The sequence below is a fragment of the Lutzomyia longipalpis genome, chromosome 3, assembly GCF_024334085.1.
Source record: "Lutzomyia longipalpis isolate SR_M1_2022 chromosome 3, ASM2433408v1".
Classification (NCBI taxonomy): Eukaryota; Metazoa; Arthropoda; class Insecta; order Diptera; family Psychodidae; genus Lutzomyia; species Lutzomyia longipalpis.
This window is the reverse complement of record NC_074709.1, coordinates 3,749,503-3,775,419: the sequence shown is the minus strand read 5'-3', so window position 1 is coordinate 3,775,419 and position 25,917 is coordinate 3,749,503. Positions and strand designations below refer to the sequence as shown.

At 34.8% G+C, this 25,917-nt stretch overlaps 2 protein-coding genes across 19 annotated transcripts in view; one reads left to right on the top strand and one right to left on the bottom strand.

Annotated features, from left to right (window-relative positions):
- LOC129793453 (uncharacterized) overlaps positions 1–19,223 on the top strand; it is a 29,420-nt gene extending 10,197 nt beyond the window's left edge. For 10 of the 18 annotated variants that reach the window (XM_055833468.1, XM_055833472.1, XM_055833477.1 and 7 more), the window contains 12 exons: positions 1,474–1,711; positions 2,551–2,751; positions 3,047–3,251; positions 3,327–3,717; positions 3,796–4,639; positions 6,261–6,690; positions 13,357–13,630; positions 13,756–13,776; positions 15,255–15,419; positions 15,790–15,915; positions 15,995–16,035; positions 18,344–19,223. In XM_055833468.1, coding sequence (XP_055689443.1) covers positions 1,474–1,711; positions 2,551–2,751; positions 3,047–3,251; positions 3,327–3,717; positions 3,796–4,639; positions 6,261–6,690; positions 13,357–13,630; positions 13,756–13,776; positions 15,255–15,419; positions 15,790–15,915; positions 15,995–16,035; positions 18,344–18,773 — 3,366 coding nt within the window. In that variant the 3' untranslated portion in view covers positions 18,774–19,223. The remainder of the gene's footprint in view (positions 1–1,473; positions 1,712–2,550; positions 2,752–3,046; positions 3,252–3,326; positions 3,718–3,795; positions 4,640–6,260; positions 6,691–13,356; positions 13,631–13,755; positions 13,777–15,254; positions 15,420–15,789; positions 15,916–15,994; positions 16,036–18,343) is intronic. The other 8 variants (XM_055833470.1, XM_055833482.1, XM_055833481.1 and 5 more) reach the window with 3 other exon arrangements.
- Positions 19,224–20,221: 998 nt separating this feature from the next.
- Positions 20,222–25,913, bottom strand: LOC129794305 (probable E3 ubiquitin-protein ligase HERC4; the record flags this gene model as incomplete). The annotated part of the gene is made up of 4 exons (XM_055835098.1): positions 20,222–21,509; positions 22,918–23,764; positions 25,079–25,233; positions 25,317–25,913. Coding segments are annotated over 4 exons (2,709 nt in total), but the record flags the coding sequence as incomplete, so codon positions are not given.
- Between the last annotated feature and the right edge of the window lie 4 nt (positions 25,914–25,917).

Here is a 25,917-nt window from a genome sequence, read left to right as displayed (position 1 = left end):
GCAGTCTCCGCACCTTTCTTACTTACATTCTTTGAACCTGCCACATGAGAATAATTTCCAATTAAAACATATGTATATCAATGCTCCATGAGGGAAAAATTGACATGTATGACCCTTATGAGTCATACGTGCTCTATTGATTGATTCATACGAAGAAAGAGCACGTCGCAAACAGACGCAGAGACTTCTTTGCGAACGCATCGAGAGATTCTAACCGTGAATAAATCAATATTTGCATAATTTCAAAATATTTTATCCATGCGAAGACTTCAATGTACTTTCCATTACACAATTTACATACGACGTGTCTTCATTAGATGATGAATGAACATCATTTACCATGAGTGGATGATAAAGTGAGACGATGGGGTTAATAAATCTGTAAGAATCTTGGTAAGAAGAATGATGGATAAATGGTTGATTGAAAAATTTCCACGGAAGCGGGACTTTCGTTGAACTTTTCTAAAATGACAATAATAATTCTTTTCAGTCTTTGTAAGAAGAAAGAATTGATTAATTTATTTATTTTTGCACAGCTTTCGACATTATTTGTGGGATTTAATTAAAATTTCATTATTCTTGTGATTTCATTGAATTTGATGAAATGTTGAATTTCTCCATTGAAAAATATATTTTTAATGTTTTAAAATATTTAAAAAAAAAAAGAACATTTTACTTAAGGACCTGATGAAAGTCTTACTAAAATGGGAAGCTTTGGAGAATTTATTAAATTCGATCAGAGTAGGAAAAATTTCATTTTTTAAATAAATTTGTTTTATGAGATTCTACTAAATTGTTTAGAATACTAAAAAAAATTCTTTGTTATGATCTTCATCAAATATTAAAAAAAAATAATAGAAAATTGATATTCTATTATCAATTCTTATTGGAAAACATTTTTTTAATTTTGTGACGAAATTTATTTAAAATTAATTTATGTTTCATGATTAACATGAACATAAAAATTAATTTAAAAATTTTGAACATTAAAATATATTTTTAAATAAATTCTTGTCTAGAAAATATTTTAAAATCTGATAAACATTTAGACAAAGAATTCTAAAAAAAATTAAGTTCAAAAATCTTTGTTTATAAGATTTATAACCGCTCTCCAGAAGTCCTCAATTAATTAAAAAGCGTTTAATTTTCACGTTCCTAAAATTTAGCAAGGTACTGTAGAAGTTGGAAGAAATGTCTTGAATATGTATTTTGTCTGGTGTGGCCAAAGAAAATGGAACTATATATGTACATTTAAGATTTAAATTGAAATCATCTACCTTTTTCCATTCCACTTTGAGTGGTCTGGTCGGGGAAGAGCCACAATTCACGTTTAAATGGCAAAGAGTCATGAACAATCGTTCACATTCCTTCTCGGAGCTCATCCTCCTTCCACCACATCTCAACCATGATTGAGTGGACCTTTCATCAAGTAAACTGTCGGTTATTTAATATTTCTCTCACTTTTGCAAACAGGGTCAATCGGAGAGCAAGAAAGGCGGCAAGAAGGAACGTGGCAATGGTACGGTGGAAACCAAAGGTACAGCAATGTCCTTTGGGTTCCGCAAGAAATCAACACTGGCAGGAAAGAAGAATGGGAATGCTGGCACTAAGGAGAAGGAGAAGATTCAGCCGGATGCGGAAGTGACTGTGATAGGGAATCGGGGTGTGCTCAAATCCAATCTCATTGAGAACGACAAGAATGGCAATTCAGGTGAGAACTGGCGGTTGCGGAAAAAGCCCTCGAGCTTTTTTGCCAAGATGTAAATTTAAATGCAATGGGTGAAGGTGGCATAAATAGAAATTTACTTTGCGTGATGAACCTTTCTTGTGGCGTCGGAATGGTTGGAATAATTTCTGCCACGAGGCAAGAACAGCCCGAGGAGGCATTTTCTTCCAATTTACATGCGGCAGTTATCGCGGTTTAATATATTTTAACAAGCACGACTTGGGTTAGAAATTGCTTCGGGTTTTCAAACGCAGAAATAATTTATATTAAATTGTTGTTGAACTTTGTGGTAGTATTTAATGGAATTTAAATAGTTAAATCTTGCGCTAAGTAGATGAAGAATCAATTTCTTGGTTTTTATTTGAAAAAATAAATCTTCTTTTTCTTAAGAAAATTATATCTTTCTTTTTTCAATATTTTATCATAAAATCACAACGAAGTCTGGGCAAATAAAACTCATTATTCTCTACACGTTGTATTGAATTTTGTAATAATTGAGCATAAAACAACCCACCTCTATGCTTTCAAAGAGTAAAAAACTATTTCTCTGCGCAACATTATGTATATCTTTCGGCGTTTTCAAGCATATATGAGCGCTCATCACGTGCTTCGGCATCTCTAAAAGAGAAGAAAGTCGCGATTTGGCACGTGAGTTCGCGTATGTTATGAAACAACTCTCATGTCTTGCATTTAAATTATGATATGCTAAAAGCAACACTCACGGGGAGTTATTTTGCGACGATCAGCATAGACAGGCAGTCTATTATATTTTGAGTAATTTGACCTAAATAATTGAAGCTATTTTCAATCATACATTGTATTAGGATCGACAAATTCTCTTGACGAAGCTGTTCAAACTGGAAGGTCAACCCCGAGACTTTCAGCTCCGAAAAAGGAGATGGCCGGGACAAATTACAGAAGCAATCGCTTTGGCTTTCGCCAGAGTAATGTTGTGAGGCCTGCATCGACGGGATTGACACCGAAAATTGCAGACTTCGACAGTAATCCCAACAACAATGCAATAGGTAAGAGAAATGATTGAATTTTCTCCATTATAGAGATATTAAGCCCCGATAAAAGCATAAATCCATATGGGTGCATTAGCCTCGATGTTACCAATCATCTCGTGCAGATATGGCAAAAAAAATCAGATATATCTTTACCTTGTAAGTGAGAAGTGGGAAATGAGAAAAAGAAAAACCCAGAGGGAAACAAGAAGAAATTTCTCGGTTTGCTTTTCAGTCCAAGATGGTCAATCGATCGCAGCCGGTGTTGTTGAAAAGTTGTCTAATTATAAAATTGTTTTCTGTGAACAAACAGCAGATAAACGTCGCTCGAAGAGTGCATCGGCACAGCGATCGTCCACCACACAGATCAATGAGATGCATCAGAAAGTGACGAATCAGCAGGATCCCAAAATAGCAGCAGCGGCAATTCATCAGCACCAACAAAACTTGAGAGCAGCATTCTTCGAGCCACAGCCAAAGACCACCACCGTACGGACGGCTTTCCACACGAATGACATGTAAGTGTGGTCACAGAGAAATTATATTGCCATAAGGTCAATCAAATGGTTGAAAAACTTTCTTCTCCCCGGCAGTGTTCGGCCGTCGCCACAGCTGGCGGTTACCCCCTCAGTCACCAAATTGACGCTACATACAGCTCAACTACCGCGTCCTCAAGTTCCTGTGCCCATTAGTCTCAACAACACACGCCCCATGGATCCCAAAGGAGCGAAGCAGGCACTCAACAACAGCCGACGCTCATTCTTTGCCGGCACAACCAGTCGCGATACATCCCTTGACTCGGGAATATCAAGCTATGCCAGCAGCCAAGCAACATCAGCAGGAAGGAAGGCACGTGTCCGTCAGAGGAATCTCGAAGTTATCATGAATGGACGTCACACATTCCAAGTGCGTGACCTCGATGATTCCCTCTCAGATGAAACTATTGTACCCCTTGTGCTCCCGAAGCTTCCTAGCGCTTTTCAGGTAACGGCCATAATTTAAATTCAAATAGTGACAATTCCCCAAAAATTAACATCAAATTCAAATTTCAAATTACAACAGGCTTCCCGCCAGCCAGCTCCCATAAACGGCCTCATCCGCATTGATCAGCCAAATTATCGTGAATTCCATCGTGATCATGGATCTCCTCCGAGGAAACCATCAATCCCATCTGATGTGGAAAGTCTCGAAGAGGATGGTGAAGAGGGGAAACTCTTCCGCGACAAGGCGGCATCTGAGAAGAAATTATCCCAAATTGAAGCTATCAAGGACTTCTCACCAAGTAGCAAACAATCTTCCCCGGGAAGTTCTCGTGCATCGTGGGGACACGCAGGGGAATCAATGGCCCATAAGGATTTCAGCAGTCTCAGCCTGAGCAGCAGTGACGACAGCAAGGAACCCCAGAGGGTATCGTCCATTGTTATCAGAGACGACGACATCACATCCATCACATTCACTCTCGATCAGCCACACACACTCTCCTCGGCAGCTGACTACCTTCCGCCCTATCGTCTTGGTAGGGATGCAAATCCACGGGAGGAATCTCTAGCTCTGCGCGAGGATACGCAATTTGCAGAAATGGCTGCTGCAGTGAGTGATGTCCTTCTGGATGATGAAACATCACCAACGGATAGTCTGGTCAGTAGTTGCACAGACACAGATGAACTCATGAAGAAGAGTGTCAACAAGAGAAAATCCCTCGAAGGGATGCACATTTCGAAGGAAATGGAGAAGGATATCGATGAGATTTCACCGGAATTAGACGATATAAATCTTATTAGTCCCGTAATGATTGGAACACCCACGCATGCATCTAATTCTCTTTCACTCTCAGAAGCTGGAAGGGATTTCCTCATTGATGATGAAATTGCAGATCAACCAGCACTCGTCTTTACAGACAAAAATGGTGAGTATTTATTTTGTTCTATGAATTTAACTAAAGAACGAGTTAAAGAGGATTCAGGCAGGACTCTGGAAGTTGTAGGAAGTTTTGTATCAAGAATTGCAAAGATTTTTAAAAGAAGAAATAAGAATTAAAGCAATTATTCTTTTCATTGATTTTTTATATTTAAGATGAGATTTTTTTAATGATAGCTGTGAAAGATTTTTTTCAAGTCGTTTAATTAAACATTTTGTGAATAAAAATGGATAAAAAAATTGAGAAATCTTGTAAAGTTTAAGGAATATTCGTTTCAAAAATCTTACAAAATCTTAAGAATATTTAGATTTAAAAGAATATTCTTGATTCGGAATATTGGACAAGCATTTCTGTTAAAACTCTCTGTTTTTGAGGAATAATTCAGAGACCTCTTCTGACTTTTCCTACTTTTTGCTTTCAGGGCAAAAACAAAAAGTCAAACACTAAATGAATTTTCTCAAAACAGACTATCCCACATAAAACCCAATTTATTTATCCGCCCAAAAATACCATTTGTTATGAGAATATTCTATTTTGGAGATATCAATCTTCATTTCAATTTAAAAGAGTCACGCATTGGCACATTATCTCTAAATCTGGAGTCAAAAATCAATTTTAATTTCACCTATATGTACATTTTTTATAACCCCAAAGTTACTCCCACGCAATGCTTCAACATATTTTGTGATTTGTAGAGTTTGTGCCGCAAAATGGTAATTAGAGGACATTTACCCACACAAACACACCCCTAGGCTGTAGTGGATTTAATTTGTGTGGTTGGATTTTCCGCAAAATGCCTCACTGTGCCAAAATTATGGTCGCTGAGGGCCATATTTTTTCACTAAATTATGGTGTTTGTGAATTATTTCCTTTTTCTGGTTTGTGAATTTAAAAAAAAATCAACTCACAGACCAAATTTATTCTCCCAAAAATTGTAATTTTACTATTTTAATTTGGTAAAATTATTTTGCATTTTCAAGAGAATATTTAGAGTTATTTATTAAAATTATTATTAACCCTTTCATGACAGAATGGGTACTGTGTTACGATATTGATGAATTTTAAGGATTGCGCTTCATACTATGTAGTTAAATTAAAAATATTGGATCCCTAATAACTAAGGAGCATGTTCTGGCCATAAAAGGACCTATTTGATAGATTTTAAAGTTATTTTTTCAATTCAATTAAATTCAAAATTAATTTTAATTAGCTGCATCATAATCATTGGATCAGAAACGGTTAACTCTTAAAAGAACTGCTGAACTTCAACTTTTTCTTCTTAAAATATATTTCAACCCTTTGAGGACAATGTAATTTTTTTTTTTAAATGGTAAAATTTAATGATCCCCAAAAAGTTAAATAAATCCAATATTGAGCTTTACAAATTAGCAAATAAGCAGAAAATCATAAAGCTAAATCAAATATTGTTAATATTTTTTAATAAATATTTTTAATTTTGTGTTAAATACGTTAAATAGAAATAATACTTTTTCAATAATTTTTACTAGAATTCTATTATTTCAAGTGAATAAAAAATAATAAAATTGGTAGGAAAATTAACTTTGGAATCAATCTCATAATTTGTTTTTACTTTTCCTTTCTTGCACAGAAACCACATCAAACATGCAAGTTTCAACAGCAGACACAGTGACCCTGCAAGAGGTGAATTCAACGGAAAATTTGGGCGATCTGGCAGCAAGTATGACCCAATCGGGCCAAAGGATTTTCACTAATGGCCCACCCCAGCAGGCCCCCAAGGCGCCACGACGTCTACAACGCTCTGAGTCTCTGGACACACTCTCACCGTGCGAATCAATTGCATCGGATGACCTAATGATTGACTACCAGAGTCAATCGAGCCTGGATTCGGTGGAGAAAATCCAATCAAATGGGAGTGGTGGCAGTGGTTCGGCACTGCACTCAATGGATGAGAATCAACTGTGGTCGGAGCTTGAGGCACAGGGAGGAGAACTTCTGCGGGAGTGGAGCAGTCTCTTGCGCGTTAACGGCTCCAAGCCTGGGACCAGGGATAGCATAACGTGAGTACTTTTTTTTGTTCGCAGCCCCTCTTCTACCGCGAAAGCCGTCGAGATATTTTTTAATTGCATAATCATTGCCATGACTCACCCGCAGTGAGCTTGAAGTGAGCCAGAGTGGAAGGTATACAGAGATGAGAGCTTCGTAGATTTTATTTTATGATCTATGCTCATATTTTAAATCTTGCGCTGAAATAGACTTTTAAAAGAAACGTAATTTAACGTTCTGATTGGTAGATCAATTCAGTGCAAGGTTTATTTGAAGAAAGTGAACGAATTTATTTTTAATCCTTATACTTTTTTTAGAAGCATAAATGATCCTAAAAAGAATTATTTTTTAGAAAAATCTAAGAAATTTAACAAAAATGCATTTGATCTCAAATCTATGAAATAATGGGGAATTCTTTTTTCAATTCTGTGTACAATGTTTTTGCTGCGTTCTCCCATTATTTCCACCAAAGTGTATATATTTTATTTTATTCAGACTGCGAGAGAAAGAGAGAAAGAGCAGCGAATCGGAACGAAACCAAAAGTAATCGACCTGATGTTTTAATACATTTCAAGTTGGATATTTAGTTTGGTTTTCAGTGCTAAAGTGCGACAAAGTATTTTTCACATATTTCAGCATATTTTTATTTTAATCTCAATTCGTGTGACAGAGTCACTGAAATAAATAAAAAAATTCTCACAATCCGCATGCAAATCTCTTACAAACTCCCACGCAATTGTCTAACTTACTTCTCAAGTGAAAAAAAAGTGATTTCTTTTGCATATAGTTGTGTTTATCAACGAATATAATCCCTTAATTAATGAGGTTGTATGTGTGTTTAAGGAGTGGTGGGGGGGGATTAATCTGCGTGAATTTCATTGAGAAGAGCATTGGAGCACAATTAATCTGTGAAAATAAAATAAAGAATTACCATGAAAACTTTCACAATTGACTCGCATATGATCGTATTTTATTGCAATTTTTATTTAATAATTTATTGTTAATGATGGGGGGCACGTTTTCCCCCCTCCCACATCAAACAATTTTCTCTCGCACCTCATGCGCGTCTCTCACACGTCTTATTGTTGCACAGGTATATACCACTTAGAGAAAAAATATAAGAAGTAATATTACTTAACGAATTCATCTACACACCGTTTTGTTATGGTCTTTACGGTTACCATGAGTCAGTTGAGCGCGAGAGACTGCATAGGTGAGAAGCAAGCTGCCGATTTTTCCCACTTATGTGTACACAAAGTTTTGTCTGTGTGTTGTCTTGGAGATTTCCCCCAAGAAACTCAAAAGAATTTTCCGGCAAAAATTGCTCAGTGTATTGCCGACAATTGAAGTGAAGTGACTTTTCCTTTCGCAAAGAAAAAAAAGAAGTTTAAAGAGAGAAAGAAAACTCTCTTTGGAAAATTCGACTTTTCTTTCATCGCATCGGTAAAAGTTAAATAAATGGTGTTGCTTCGCTTTTTTTTCGGCACAAAAGCTCTTTCTCACTGCTTTGACGCTTTGACCCACACCGCATCGATTTTGGAGCAATTTATTTCCCAATTTCTCGCATGGCTTTTGTAACATTTCATTTTGTCAATTGAACCACATTTTTGAGCGCACAAGAAGTGAAAGACCTCTAAAAAGAATAGACGCGCTTACTTGATGGCTTTTGATGTGTGCGGCTCTCCTTTAATGACCCCACACAACGGGGTATATATGGATGGAATTTACGGTGTGCAGATTCTCTCGAGAATCATGAGAAAATATCGTGGTTGGTGAGAGAGGAGCCCCAGAAGAAAAACACGAAACCACGAGTACACGGAAGAAGTACCGCGATGGCATTCTGTCTGTGCGGCTCAAGAATGCTCTTTACTATTGATTAAACTTTTTGATATAATGTGCAAAAGCTTATTGTACATAATGCTGCTTTTCTCACCCGCTATATACATATGAGTTTGGGAAAATTCAATGCTTTGTTGAATTAATTTGAGTTAGGTCAAATAACTTTATTCAAAAAAAATGTTCAAAAAAAACAATATTTTCTAAAAGGAATTAATTCGTTTTTATATAGGCTAATTCGTCATTCAATGAAACAATGAAAATACGTAGAACTTTTAGAGAAAAAAATGATTTAAGATTGTTTAAAAAAGAACATTTTCAACTGGTTTCAGCTGGAATAAAGACCATGAAAAATTTTCCCAAAAATTCAATAAGTGACGTCATTGTTTGCATTTTTTGGCAAATCTTTCTTGGCTTTTCAAATGTTTCCAGTAGCTTCTTTTTTTCTCTTTTGATTCTCTGGAAAATTGTGAATATCACGTTTGTTTTTACAATTAAGAGATTTTCCATACAGGAGCGAATAAACTCCTTTAACTAATTCTAATTGAAGAAAATAATTAAACATTGAAACATCTTAGAAGATTTTTTACGCTGAAAATGGCCCTTAATTTAAAATAAATCTTTTTACTAATTCATAAAAAAAATTTACCTTTTGAATTAATAACGATCCTAACGTTTCTTTTTTTTTAATAAAATCAATATAATTTCAAATTAATTTTTCATGCATTCCTAAATTAAAAATTCAGAAAAGGCAATAAAATTAAATAGGATGCATTAAATAAACAAGATGCTATAAAATATTTTATTTCTTTTTTTGAAATTTTAATCTGTTATAGTTAGCATAATTGAATGAAAATTCATCCCTCCTGCACATTAAAAATTTTATTGCCAGCAAAACATTAAAAACTAAAATTCATAATTTAATGAAAATCATTCCATCATTAAAATCTCATTTTAAAAATTTATTTCCGTTTTCACTTTTTTTTCTCATCTCCATAACGAATACATTTTAGTTGAAGGCAGGTTAGTGATGGTATGCAGTATGAAAAAAAATCCCCTCTCTTTAACTACCCCTATAGAGATTTTCTTCCCCTTTGAAGCCCTTGGAGGATTATGCTGGGAGAAGATTCTGCATTCCAAGTTCGCGCATTGCTACAACGCATGTCCCAGTGTTTGCCAAACTTTTGCTCGTTGAAAACTATAAAACATTTCTTCTAAACCTTTCCCTCATTGATCCATTAACGATCCATCATTTTTTTTCGGGGGGTACTCTTGCGAGCAACAAATAAAAAAATTTAACATGGTTGACTGATAAGAAATTTTCATGAGCTAGGTGTGTGTGTGTAATTAATGCGAGAGCTCACAGAGCAGGTGGCGGTTGGAAATGTATTTTAGTCGTGCTGGAAAACCCCATGAGGGAATAGGTTGAGAAAACACTGAAATAAGTTCCTCCATGGTAGTGGAAAAGAATTCGATTGACTTTTCCATTGGCTTTCAGTTCGTCAGCAACAAATGGAGTTGCTCTATTACTCCTCTAAAAAGGAATTCCGCGTAGTTAGTATAAAAATGTCTCTCTAATTATTCACTTTCCCCAATCTTCGTGACCTTTAAGTTCGATACTTAAATCATCGCTAAAAGTGAAGGACTCTCACAGTGTGAGTTTCAAGTGCCAAAGTGAGACCATGAGAAATAAAATTCATCTCGGGAACACTGAGAAAATTGTATATACCCAAATGTGGCGAGAAATCAATGAAAATCTACCCAATTAGCACCACACACAGATGAAATTGATGATTTTTTTGTTCTCTTGTTCATGTGAATTTAATTAGTGATTATCACATAGTAATTTGCATATATAAACAACGATTTCTTTTTTTTTTTCATATATTTTCAAGAGAAAATTCAAATGAAAATTGTGCTCAAATGCTAAATACATTGAAAAGAAGGTGTAAAAGACCATTAGTTTGAAAAACCACAAAAAAATAAGAATTTTATCAGAGTTTGTGGAAAATGCACAAAAGCTTATCAAGTGTCTTATCGCGCTCTCGTGCCAATACATATTCCTAATCAATTTGTGAAATGCGTCAGAGTTTTTTTTTTCTTTTCATTGATTGAATGAACAATCTGGACAATAAAAGTGTTTAGATATGGAAATGCACTCGCCAATTGGAGCGAGGAGAGTCAAGACTGACCTTCTCACCTCAGAAAATGTCTTCATACAAACTCCAGCCAATACGGCTGCGAGTAGATCCAAACTTCCTGTCCATCAGCACCATCAACAAACACTAAGTCCCACCAAGAGCAAAACTACCTCCGCAACAGACAGGTTCGAAAAAAATTTGACAATCAAGAACTTGGTTTAAATAAAAATTATGTATTGAAAGAAAGAGCTTAGATATATCTATTAATGCTTTAAAAATGTACATAACGTCATGTAAATATACACAGCTGATGACTTCATATTATATAGCACATTGTATTTTTTCACAGCCAATGATTTTATTTTTAATTTAATGATAAGAGTTTCTTAATTTTTTTTAGCTATTCAGATATAATAAAATTAGTTTTTTTTATTTCTTTTTTTTTCTTAAATTTAATTTAAAATCTTAATTTTATTTAATTGCTAACTGAAAATAAGTGCTGGAAATAAAAGGAAGAATCCGATCTGATTCATCCTTTTCTTGAGCTCGAAAAAAATATATTAATTAAATTTTACTTGAATTGCCATGAACAAAAATGAATAGACTCCTTATCTAGCAAAAAATATCACTGTCTGTCATTTAATTAACATAAATTGTTCTAACTTCTTACTACAGTTCTGTATTTTATTTAGTAGGTAGTGTTTAAATTTAATAAACTTTATCAATGTCAGCTGGGTGAAAAAGAAATTGAAAAATAAAAATAAAAATTATTTTTTCTTAAGCTTGAATTTTTTTAGAAAATTCAAAGAAATTTTTTAAGGCAATTTTTAAGCTCAATAATATTGTAATTGCTATTTAGCAATTTATTATCACCTTTAAATAATAATAATAATATTTATAAGGCTTTTCGTTAAGACAAATAGCCTTAAAAAACAATGGGTTTGCGACCAACAAATCCTTGAAATTGCTGAAATTTCAGAACAAATTCTTTCAAATTTCAAAGATTTCTTGGTCGCAGGACACATGTTTAAATTTTTCATGGAAAACCTTGAAAGTTTTTTTTATTTAATTAAGGATTATTTGTTCTTATAATTTTTCTTATTGATTTCTCTGTCTTCCCTTTTATTTTATCAATTTTGCACGCTAAATTAAATATGGCTCAATAAGAGTTTTCTCTACTATAGATATAAGTTTATATCCTTTTAATTTTTAAACTTTTTCCTTTCTACGGAAATTCTAAAAATATACACTAAAGCACAAAACCAAGCAATATTCTTAAAAGAAATATCCACTTCTGCTTTGCAAAATTAAATATTAAAATCTAGTGGCACAGTGATGAATGATATTGTCTTTCCTTTAATATTTAACGAACCTCAGATACATGTACATAACGTACGTGAGTACTCTTGACGTGTTTCTTTAAGATTTTCTCAAGAGACAAATAAGGGAGCAATTTTGGATAAAATAAAATATATTTTGTCTTTTGTGAAGTCTACAAAAGACATTTTATGAAGAGCAATTTTGAATAAAATATCTTTTGGGAGACTTTTGATATATTTTGTCGCCTTTTGTGACGTGTTTTTCTTTCGAGTGGAGAGTTTACAGATGGAAAAAATAAGAAGAAGATAACATTCCTATTAGGTTATGTTTACGATTGGGGCAATTGAACAATCTGAACCTGGATCAATTTTTATGGAAATTCAAGTCAAGCATGCGTGTAGTCTATTAAGTACCCCAAGGATGTTTAGAAGACCAAAAAACCATCTGGCTTTTAGCTCATCAGTTCGATTTTCATTACACCAAGAAAATATTAATGAGTCACTCTGATATGATTGTTTTACATGAATTGATTGACTCATATTTATTGCATTAATTAGCCCTACATATTTCGTTTTTGCACATAAAAACTCGCATCGGGAACATAGGGAAGGGATCTCTGACCCAAAATCCTGATTTTATAGGGTTAGAACTTGTCAACGATCTCCCAAATTTTTGCCGGAAAGACACAAATTTTCCATAACATTTTTGCGATTTTTGCCCAACACCGCGAAAAGGGAAAATGGACACAGCTAAATTGGCTGAATTTCATATCATTCCACAAATTCCCTTTGCACGAAGCTTCACAATTAACCGAAATTGCATTATTGTACATTGCTATTTCGGGAAACATGACAGAAAACTTCTAAAAAATGCAATACGTAAACACCAGTTTGACAAAAGATTTTGATTTTATAAAAGCACCTCGACGAGATTCTTGTAAAACACAAAATATTTCTTGTGTAATGTATAAATTATTTTGTGCAAAATTACAATTCTCCTGTAAAAATCTTTTGTGGAGACGTTCTCACAAGATTGTCAAAAGATTGACACAAAAAATCTTTTGTCTTTTGTCTAAAATTGCATTAAACGTCAAAATTTTTCAGTTTTTCAAAATATTTCACCTTTTATTGTACCTAAAATTGCAAAAATTTCTTTTGTGGAGAGATTGACAAAAGTTTTAGAGAAATATTTTGTGCAAAATTACATTTAATGTCAAAATATTTTGTATTTTCAAAATATTTTGTCTTTTATTTTGTCCAAAATTGCTCCCTAAATCTTCCACTCTGGCGTAAATATTTTCTTCTATGTTAATTTTTTCAATAAATAAATTGGCGATGAGTCTTTAAGAATAAAATTTATTGAAATATTCTTTTTTTTCTGTAGATCCCAGCTTCCGGCAAGAGCGACGCGCCTTTTAAATCGTTCCCGCCTTCAGAGTACCATCAGTACCGCAGGATCAGACAGTCCGCGCTCCCTGGACGGAGTACCACGACGGGCACAGTCACTGTCCAAGACAAATTCCCCGCAATTCTTCCGGGAGTCCAATACGTGCTCCCCTGATTCCATCTACATGGACAAATCCACACGTAATGCCATGATTCAGGATATTGCGTACTTCAAGAAGCAGCTACTTCGCCTAAAATGTCTGCTGCAGGAGGTGAGCTTTTTTCCCCTTTTTCACCCACAGGATCCACCCACACAATGAGAATGTTTTTTTATTGCTTTTATTTTGCTTTTCCGCTCTTTTTTGGTTTTGTTTTCTCGGCCCAAAATTTTCTCCAGGACGAAGACAATTTGATGATGGTACGTTTTATTTTGTTTTTTTTTTCTTCTTCAAAATTAAATCCTCAAACTAACATAATGTGTAGGAACTAGAAAAAGAATATTTTGGAGTTTTTTTGCTACCACCACTAACCCAGCAATAAAAACCTTGAGGACGTGAAGTTGTTGCTCTATTTCTTTGCAAAGCAATAAACTTTCATTGGAGGACAAATTAATTAATTTTGCCGAATTTTCCGTGCAAAATTTCGTGGCTTTTTCTACTTTGTCGCCATGGTGGATAAATTGCGATTAATTTTTTTTTTCGCAAGAATGTACGAACCGTACGAACCTTGTCACATATTTCCATGGAAGTACAATATAATTTCTCTGTAGGAGATTACTCAATCTTTTGTCTCGAAGCTTTATTCAAAATGTTGGGTGATTCATTTAAAAAAGAAGAAAAATGCGATAAACTCCCTGCGGTTCTTTTTTTTGTATTGAAATGTGCCAAACGAGGCGTTACTATTCGAAAGTTGAACTGTTTAGTAGTGGTCCCCTCATTTGCAATAAATTACCTATATCGATTCAATTGTATGCATGCGTTTATGAAAATAAGTCTATTATGTAATTAACAATTAAAGCTGAGAGCGCGAGATGAGTTCATTTCCCTTTCAATGGAAAAACTGCAGAAAAAATGGTTTTTCACATCAATTTCCAAATTAATTATTGAATGAAATTTATTTAGAGAGAGGAAAATTAATCAGTAAGATTATTTAAAATAATGACCAAATTCTAATAGTTTTAAAAATAGAATTAAACTAGTCAACCCGAGCCCCCAATCACGTGTGAGCAAACTCCATTTTAAGCTATAAAAGGGGGGCGTATATTAGTAGGGGGGATGAATAATACGGTACCCCGAAAAATTCTAAAAATAAAAAAAATCCCGTTATCTGACCCTTCAGCAGGTAGAAAATGGGATAAAATCAATTTTTCAGTGGGGGCGCTATAAAGGGGGGTTGGGGCGGAATCCCATATAGCGCTTGCAACTCGTATTGACCCCCTCTACCCCCATACCAAATTTCATCAAGATCGGCCCAGCGGTTTCGGAGGAGTTCATGTGCCACAGACAGACAAACAAACATTTTCAGCTTTATATATTAAGATTACTCACTAGAGGACCCACACGATTTTGAAGATTCATGGCGACATCTAGTGGCTAATTTAAAATAATATTAATTGCATGTTAATTTGGCTTAAGTCTCGATAGTATTTAAGTTTTTAATGCTTTTTGTTTTTAACGTTTTTTTCAGAATATTTTATGAAGAAAACTCATTTGCTTTTAGATTATCAAGGAACCCTAGAAAATTGTAAAACTGACTAAATCTCGTCAAGACTTTGATTTTTTTTACAACGAGCTTTTTATCATTTAGCTTTTTTGGCGTTCAAAATTTTCTTAAAATTAACACCTAATTTAAAAAAGAATGAAAAAGGAGCTTTTCTTAACAATAAATTTATTTCAGGGTGATCCTCTCAACTCATTTGAACACAATAATGGGCAGATCTTCAATTCCTGCGCACCAGACAGCAATCTCGGTAGCCTCTCGAGTCTCCAGAGTGAATCAACATCCAACGAAGATCCTCGCAAAGAGATGGCGGAACTGAGAAGACAGGTGGTTTTCCTTCAGGTATCAGCACGAATTTCCGTTTTATTTTATTTTATACCCCACATTTCTCCCAACAAATCACAATTTTTAATAATGGCAGAGCGCAAATATACCTTTAAAAAAAAATTTTCACGCAGCTACACAGAAAATAATATTTCCATTGTAATGTTATTTTGAATACAAAAAAAAATGGATAAGAAAAATAATATTTATTCAAAAAAAATTAAAACACAAATTACGATTTCTCACACGTAAGAAAATTTAGAATGTTCATTATGCATGGATTTTTTGTGCCTTCTAGAGTCTTTTATTTTATTTTCTTAATTTTATTTTTTAACTTTTTAAAATGTTTATTAATGGTTTCTTTATTTCCCAATTTACAACTGTCTAGACTGAACTTGATGATAGAGACAGAACAATAAAGATCCAAAAAAATATAATTGCAAAGTACGAAGCGGAGAAGTTAAAGAATAAAAATCAGACAAATACAATGGAAACAGCTACACAAACTGAAAGGGTAAGTTCTAATGTGGTTCTAATTAATCCAATACCTTCTTTCATGGTTTAATTGTTCATTTTTTTTTATTCTCTTTCAGGTTAAACCAATTGCAGCATTGGCACAAGATCAAATAAGCAGGTGAGTTTATTTACGAAAAAAAAAGAAATTCAATCACCCAAAAATTTAATGTTTCTTCACCAGAACGAGAACTTTTCTTGCCTTTTTCACTCGATTCCGCAACTTTCATCATCCATTCACTCAATCTCCTCACTTTTTTGGTGGATTCACATCAATAAATGGCAGATTTGCACTCTATTTCTCATCTCATTGCACACGCAATAAACTTTCCCGCATCATTACAATCATACGAATGCTCTTCACACGATTTCCCTTCACTTCCTAGTTATTAAAGAAAAAAAAACCTTTTGAATTTGTATATAAAATTTCATGTTTTGTGCGGTATTTTGGGGAGGATAAAAATTTTAATTTGCAAATAAGAAAGACTTTGAAAGAAGATTAATCTAAAAGAAAATAGAGCAATGTAGAAGATAAAGTTCCTAAAAAAATAATATAAATTTTCATCCAAATTGTCATAACCACACCCCTATTGTGGATTATTTTCCATCATTTAGAATTCATGAAGCATATGCTTCTGTGCCTGCAATCAATGTTTTTTTTTTATATTGAAAATTTTGAATTTTTTATATTAATATGAAAGACCGCATTTTGATAAAAAAAAACTATTGGTCATTGTTCGCAAGATAAAATATCATCGGCTGAAGCACTAAAACATATGTTGTACATGTTAACTTATGTGTCTTTACTTCAATTGAAAACTTTTTTTTTAACTTTTTTTTTAAACTTTTTATCTTGAAAACATTTTTGTTTCAACAAGAGAGATTATTTAATGATTTTTCTTTAAAAAGATCATCGATCGAAGCACTAACGCATATGTTTCATGTGTTTAATGCATCAACTTGGGCTTCCGTGATTCAGTTGATTAACTTTTATCTTTAAAAAAAATTGTGTCATAAAAGATCATTTTCTATTCCAAAATAAAAAAGTATTTCTCAGTTAACACTTGGAGGACTTTACTGGTAATCACTGCCAATTCGACTTTTTTAAACCGTCATAGATTAAAATCTATCCACCTTATCTTGATAATTTCTACATCTATGTGTAGGCGGATTCAAATACAACAAGTTTGTCAAAAGAAAATCTGGAAAAACGTTTTCTTTATAATAGAAAATTAAGCTCAAAGTTTGAGGTTAGAAATTCGAGTCCTCCAAGTGTTAAGGAAATAAGCTAAAGTCCAGAGTTGCTCATATTGTATACATTGTCTTTTCTATCGATACATTAGAGCATATGCGTTAGTACTTTAATCGCTTTAATAGATTATTAATCAATGTATTAAACAAAAAAATAATCTTCTGTTTAGGAAAGAATAAAATGATTTTTCCTCTTGAAACAAACTTGTTTTACAAAATAAAGACGAAAGCTCTAATGCATAAGCTCTAAACGTTCCAAGGGAAAACGAGAAGCAATGGGGGCGTGGTTTCTGAATTTTCTCTTTAAATATTTTTCTTTTTTTTTCTAGTCTAATTTTACTTGAAAATTGACAAATATTTTTTATTCATTTGAAGATTTATTTCCTTTCCACGATATTTTCTTTTTGTCTAAATTCAAATATAAGAATCACGTAAAACGCGAAATGAATAAACTCCTTCGCTTTTATCCTCCCGCCGTCCAAAATATACCTCATACTAACATTTTCTCTATCACGCTGCTAACGGACCATATTCTATCCTCCCACACACAAAAAAATCAACACTCTGTCGGACAAAATGGGCAGGATTCAATTTAGCCAGGTATTTTTGTGTGATTGCTTCATCGCAATTGTAGTTTTGTGTGCGATAAATCTACTTTGTATCCTTCACGTGCTTCACACGTGCCTTGGTCCCTGTTCTTGATTTTAATTCTTCCACCTGAACAATAAATCTGCGGCCTTTGCGAAAGCTTTCCTTGAGCTTTCTACATGTACATTTTAAGGGGATTTTGCATGCTGATTTTTTGAGAATTTTCCTCTTAACTTTCTTTATTTTTTTTTTAAGAAAATTTAGAGCAACTCGCTAATAGTGTGTGTGATAAAGAAATACCCGCAGAGTATGAAGAAAATATGTGATTTGAAAGAGAAATATATTTATAAAGAATTTTCTTATTTTTTTTTTAAAGAGGTTTTACTAAAAAGAGATTTTATCAAGTTTGTAATATAGATTGTTTTATAAAATATTTAACAAAAGAGATTTTTTCAACATAAAATATCAATCAATATTATTTAATTAATACCTTTTCATGCTGCCCTTGAAGATGTCAGAGGTTTATCCTAAGATTTTATTGGTTCAATTTTCAAGCATTTAAAAGAATTTTTTTGTATTTAATTTTGCAGAATTGATGCGAATGGCGTGTCCCAGAGTCCTCAGCGATGTATCACCACAACAACTTCCATTTCCTTTAAGAGCCCCTCCAAGACAGCATCCGTGAAGCCCGTAAAGGCCACACCAATTGGGAATGTAACAAATATTGCCAATTCGCAGAAGTACGTGAGGAGTTTTAGTGTGGATGATGCCCTTTCGGCGGGCAAATGTGGCGCCAAGAATGGCAAAATCTCCGCGGGTCCCATCTCCCTGCCCATGATCAATGGAAGTCGCAAAATTCCCATCTTGAGCACCGTCCCTAAAAATCCTCCTGCACGAATTCCACGCTCCTCGTTGTCCTCCTCCCGCAGTGACTCCGTCAATAGTAGCTCATCCAGCTTGAGTGAGAGCACAGATCGAAAGTCTCTCCCCGCGAAACTCCTCACCACCGTGGCCAAGTAAAAGAGGCTAAGATACTTAGAAAATTAACTTTAACCATGTGATAAGAGACAAAAAGGAAAACTAAAGCCCAAACCCACGTAAAAAGGACCTGCTAAATGGGATATGGCGCGTGTGCATTGTGCAAAAATGAGATCTTCCGCCCTAAACTGAAAACTTACAAATTGCTAAAGCATTTATATAATAATTATTTAGAGAGGAAGTTGAAGATATTAACTGTTAGCTAAATTATTATATATTTTTTTGTAATAGTTTTTTAAGCTTCACCTTTGAAGAATTCTTCTCAAATTTTCTGTTTTCTCTTTTTTTTAACATCTTAATGACAAATCTTTAAAAACAAAAATACTTAGCCGTAGAATTATTATAATATTAAAAGTCTTGTTTCCTGTCCAATCATTATGTCATAATACATGAACATTTAGAACAATGCATAATGTATTTATCAATGAAAAAGAATATTGTAAAAATTAATTCAGTTTAAAATATAAATTCTGAAAAAAAAACCTTTAAAATTAATCGTTAAAGAGGCGAAAATTTGAAGGAAAAAATAAGATTATTTGTGGTATTTTAAGAATATTCGAAATGAAAAAAAAATTAATAATTTAAAAAAAAAGTTGAAATATTTAAAAAATATTTCAAATTCCTTTTATAAGAATAACATTCAATAAAATTCTAAATGTTGAAGAACTTTAAAAATATGGAATATTTGGAATATTTCAAATATTTTTTGTATTCAAAAACCATTATAAAAAATTCGAATGTTTTCTAAATTAGATTTTTCTAAAAAAAAAAAAAGATTGTTAATATTGAAATAGGTAGGTTTTTCTCAAGATCTACTGGATGGATTTTGATGGGGTGAAAATCAAATGAAGGAGGAAGCATTAGCAGAGAATGTACCGGAACAGATTTTTGAATTTCGACTCAAATGCTGAGAAAAGTAAATAAGAAGATTTTACTACTTTTCTCAGCTTCTGAGTCGAAATTCAAAAATCTGTTCCGGTACATTCTCTGCTAATACTTCCTCTTTCATTTGCTTTTTACCACATCAAAATCCATTCAGTAGATCCTGAGAAAAACCTACTTTTGTGTTTTGAAGAAAATCTCAAGATGGCGTCGCATATAAGATGGCGGAAAGTGATTTTCTTACTCTTCCAATAATAAATCTTTAAATGTGGCCAACACCGAAGATTTTTTACTTTAATTTAAAAAAAAAAACTATCGAAATATTTAAAGAATATTCTTCAAATCTTTAAGAATGTTTGAAACATTTAAAGAATTTTTTAAACATTGGAAGATTTCTCGAAATTATTGCAAATTGACCTCACATTTTTGCCTCTTGAACTGCTTGTTTTTTTCCTTTTCCCTTCTACGACTTGCTCCAACTTCTTTTAGTAAGATCTAGGATGCCTCCTTCAACCCATTTTCCCAGCAAAGAGAACTAAAACAACAAATTTTGAGAAAAATATTTCTTTAATTTGATCCATGAACATTATTTGTCCCACTTCTTGTTTTTTTTTTTTTAAATACAATAACGAAATGATCCGGAAGTGATTTATGTAAAAACTCTCTATCGAGGAACTTTCGAAGAAGCCCCTTCGATATAAAGTGTTGTGTGTAGGAATGCCCCCTCTAGACCAAGCTGAAGCCCTGGGTTTGCTGAATAGCCTGCAGGAGTTTATATTTCAATTTTTCCTTCGTCCTATAGCGCGGGAGGTCTAACAAATTGAAGCACGTGTGGGCAACAGGGAGGAAACGATCATCAGGTGTTGGTTGAATGTAGATCTTAATGGCTTTCATGCCCTGAATGGGTATTCGACTAGATCCCGTGAGATAGAGAAGGAAATTCTTCTTGTCCTTGAGACTGAGCTCGTGAAAAACTTCCCAGAACCACTGAACTGTCTGATCGCTCGACGAGTAGCCATTCCTGTATTCTGCCGTCTCCTGCAGTGCAAACCAATCGTAATTCTCATTCCCCACCACCATGGCCATCAGCTCGCGTGATGTGAAGAGATGCATTATGCGTCCACCACAGACTTTCTGAAAACCCATATCGAATCCCTCAAAGTGTGTCTTGCAGCTCCTATTGAAGACATAGTCAATGTAGAGATTGACAAATTCCTCCTTATTCTCCTGCGTCACCCCAATATTCCTTCCATTTGGCTTCAAATCCACCGTTCGGCGTTCCCCAAAGACCTCTTCGGTGATTGAGAATGTCACACAGAACACCTGCTCGAGGTCATCACCCTCATATGCGAGTATTTCCTCCATTGATGCCCCAACTGTTGGGGAGAGTTCCTTCAAATCCGACAAATCCACAGCTTCCTGCAGGATTTTCTTGTACAGCGCCAACGGGAAAGGTAAGTCAATGATTGTAAAATTGTAAATAGCCAAGCCACACAGGATCCCAATCAGCGTGTACATCCCAGCACCTTCAAAGGAGGTATTTGAGAACCAAATATACCGCGATTCCTCGTACTCCTTGAACATCCCGAATTTCGGATCGAGTATCTCCTTGAGGAGTAGCATGAAGAATTCCTTCTTCACCCCACCCGCATCTTCGGCCTCTTCGCCGTGAAATTTAATCCTGAGTGGCCTTTTGTACTCATTCGCACTGTACTTCTGCAGCTCATTTATTGTGTCCTGTACGAGATTTTCACGACTCACATTGAGCGCAAGGAAGGGATTTAGCATTTGAGAACCACCAACCACCATCTGCAGGAGTCCCTCAGCTGTGGCGCTCTACAGAACACACAAAAATGTCCCAAAAAAGAATTTTAGTTTTCTTTTCGTAAAGATTTTTTAAAAGAATCTTTGAATTTTTATTAAAGTTTTTTTTTAAGTAGTTTAGGAAACAAAAAAAAATATTCTTAAAAGGAAAATCCATCACACGTTAGAATAAACGTCAAGTGTTTGAAAAAAGAAAAACGTCAAACTATATAATGGAAAAGTTATAAGTCAGAATGACAAATGCTAAAAATGTCAAACGTTAGGAAAAAAAATTCAAACGGTAACGAGAAACATCAAAGAAACAAAGCAACGTTAGAAAGAAATGTGAGAAGTTTGAAAGAAATATCGAACACTAGAAAATTATTTTCGAACAAGAGGGAAAAAAATTCAAACGTTGCAAATTAAAAATCAAACGTTACAAAGAACAAGTAAAAGTCAACAAGAAACGTCAAACGTAAAAAAAAATAGAATGTCAGCCATTATAAAAAGACATAAAATGGTGAAAAAGAATTATCAATTGTTAGAAATTGAATATTAACGTTATGAAAGAAAAGTCAAATCTCCGAGAGAAAAAAATATAAAACGATACGAAAAACGGTCGTTTAACCCTTGGAGAATTTTTCTGGCCAAAGTGGCCAAACCGATTTTTTTTCAATCGTTGCAGAATTAAAAAAATCTTCAGGGGGAGCTTCATTAGTTCAGGATCGTCGAAAGAAAACTTGAAAAAATTTTTTTTTTAGAGAAAATAAAGTTCAAACTTTTGAGGTTAGAAACCTCGATCCTCCAAGTGTTAGAAAACGTCAAACATATGTCAAATTTCGAAAACAATTGTCAAAGTTTAACAAAACGTCAAATGGCAAAAAAAGAGATGTCAAAACGTTAGAAAGGAATTGTCAATTTTTTTTTAATATCGTTCAAAAATAAATGTCAAACGTTAGAATAACCGTTAAGTTTAAAATAAATAAATAAATAAAATGAAGGATAAGAAATAAACGTCAACACATAGAAAATGTCAAACGTTAAGACCGAATTGTCAATCAATAAAATAAATAAATTATCACAAGCTGCCAATTCAGCTATTAAATGTTAAAATAAATATCAAAATGTTAGAAAAGGAACTTCAATCGTTAGAAAAAAAAAGAAAAATATTAAAATCGTCACAAAGAAAATTGTCAAAAGCTCTTTAAACTCAATCTTCTTAAACCTCAAGTCATAGGTCTGTAAGTAGCCTCCTTTAGCAAAAGAATTCTGACTGATAAATCAAATAAAATATCAGCGAACGCCCAGAATAAACAAAATGTTCCAGAAGCTCCTTTTAAGGATAATTTAGCATAAAATTAGTGGAGTTGGCAAATCAAATTATTTTGAATTTCTCTTAAATTAATCATTCAATAAAAAATAGTAGAGAATATAGACTAACCTGCATTGCATTGTGCATCTGAATGCGTTGATCTGTCTGTAACAAGAGAGTCTTGGCAGCCACATCGAAGATAAATGGATAACAACAGAGATGGAAGAGTGATGAATCCTTATCCTGCAGCCATGACACGTAGTCCTTTTGAATATCAACCGTTTCGTGCAGATCATTGATGTAGAATGCATCGCAGGACACCTTCACGGTGCGATATTTGTGATTTGCCACAAAGAGATTGAGCATAAGATTCAGCGCCATATGTAGATTCTTTTCGTAGCCAATAAAAAGGCGTGCGCCATCCTCTTGGCGATACTGAAAGTTCACAATGTACGTCACGACACCTTTGAAGCACTCAATGAGTCGCTCAAAGTACTCCACGGACTGCTCAGCCCACCATCGATGAACAATTCGCGATGGGTATTCGGTAAGTCGGAGAACAGCTTGGCAAAAGGGTGTGTGGAGTTTGGGGTAATTTTTTGAATTAATAAATTCATGGTAGAGCGGTAGAATGAGGTAAATACGGAGTGTCTCAACATCCGGCGGTTTCGCCTTGAGACTCTGTATTAGATCCGTTGTAATTGACTCCCAAATTAAATCCTTTATGGTTTCATTCTCAATCTTCCGGATGTACTCAAAAGCACTCTCGGCTATTGCAATGTCAACACCGTGATTCTTCGATGTGCACGGTCTGTGCTCATCCATTTCCTTGAGAAATGAACCATTAAGGCATGATTGATTCTTGAATATCACCTCCAGAATTGATATCACGTCCAAATCAACATTGCTGTCTTTTGATAAATCACTAAAAGAGCTCGCCATCTCCAGTGAAAGCTGGCAAATTTGAGTCTTTTCGCTGGAAATTCAGGCAAAAAATTTAGCCCCAAATCCTCCCTAAAACTCTTTTAAGAATATACTGGTAAGCTGACCAAGCTTACAAGAGCTGTGCTTCTTTCAGTGTACCAATTTTGTGAGAGCAAACTATAACGCGAATTAATTTAAATATCTCGAGAACAGATCCATAGATTTTCATAATTTTTTTTTTGTTTGAAAGGTATTGAAGTCAGCTATAACATATCGAAAAATGAAAAAAAAAATTATGTCGTCATTTTCGAAAAAATTTAGATCGAAATTTTCGAAAACTTTGTTTTTGATCTTAGCGCCCCTTGCGGTCATTTCTCGAAGTTGCAATGTTCTAGACATGGGTAGGGTTTCACGAAATTTCTGCAACCTAGGCAATGGCACTGGGCTGGAATTGCCGGTTATCATTTAGGATCGGCTAGTGTGTTATTTCTGTGCATGCGTGTGTATTTGTTTTCCGCACGCACTAGTATTTGCCAGATCCTGTCCACCTAACTTGGCTCGCCATTTGACGGCCCGCTTTGTCTGAGGCCTCCCAAGCCGTTTTGTCCCGTCCCTTCCCTCTTATTAAAGTAATATCACAGTTTAATATCACAGATCGTTTCCTTATCACTGGTCCAAGTTTAAAATCTTATAAAAGTTTTAAATAGGGACAGCACAAATAATTTCATTTGCGCTTGAGTTGCTCAAAATCGGACTTGTAGAACTCGATATATGACATGTCAGAATTAGGACTCAATATTTTCAAAATGGCGACAAAAAATTTTTAATTTTTCTTTTATAAAAAGATGTTATAGTAGGCTATAATATAGCAAAATTTGAAGCAAATCGATAATGGGGTTTTCGAAATATTCATCGAAAACTCATCGAAAATTTTGTGTTTGATTTTTGTCCCCCTAGCGGTCAATTTTGAAACTTCTGATGTTTTAGAGAGGTGTAGGATTTGTTGAGGGCTTTCATTGAGCCAGGGTTGATCAAAATCGGTTAAGCCGTTTTCAAGTTATGATCGATTTTCGATGAAAAATTGAGGCGACCATATTGACCAAACGGCTTGACCGATTTTCGAAAATGAGGTATCGTTGGAAAGGTCTTGATGGCCCCTACAACATACAAAAATTTCATACCTCTAGCTATAAAATGGGGGTGTGAGAAAGGCAAAACAAAATCTAGCGGTTATCACCGTTCTCTCGCAACCCTAATTCGTGCTCATACCAAGGTTGAGCCCAATCTGACGACTTTCAATTTTGCTCGGTACACAAAAGCTGTGTCTGAAAGAAACACAACTAAAATATTTTTTGCGGAAACTTACTCATAAATGCGACAATCATAAGATGAAATATTGCTGGATTTCTCCACTGCGGAAACAAAGCAATGATCTCCGCCGGAAAAAATTCGCCTAATCTTCATGCCAGGCCCATCGATATCTCCTTCATCGCCATCCCTAATTCCCGGCCCTGATGAAATCTGCACAAAGACAACGAAGCGAAAAAGAGTTAAGAAGACCTCCCAAAGCGACCAAGAAAGATGAAAGAGATGGGAATACTCACCCAGGGTCCGTTAACAACTTGCGGAATGGAAACATTTCTGGGTTTCGACATGCCCAATTGGCCAGAATGCCCCAGCCCGAAGCCGTAGACACGCCCTCTGGACGGTACGAAAGCCAGCGTGTGCTTCCTCCCGCAGGACACTTGGGTGATTGTACTGCCGGCCAATTCCAGCACCATTCTCGGTGTAATCTCATTGTTATTGCCCCCATGACCTAGTTGCCCGTACGACCCAAGGCCACACGTAAACACCCGCCCATCTGCCGTGAGGAACACCGAGAAATCATCCCCACACGCAATGTGCCGCACCCCGAGACTCCGTAAGCCGCGAATTTGTTGCGGATAGTAGTGGTGGGTCTCATTATTCAGCCCCAATTGCCCGAAATTGTTCTTTCCCCACGCAAAAATAGCTCCAGACGTGGACAGGGCGAAGCTGTGATGTGCTCCACAGCAGATAAATGCAATTGGTATCCCACTCAGAGCTTCCACGAGCATGGGCTTGGAAACCTTCTCAGGACCCTGACCAATGCCTAGCTGCCCGTAGTTGTTCATCCCCCATGCGTAGATCTCACCGCTATTCGTCAGGGCGAGACAGTGAAAGTGT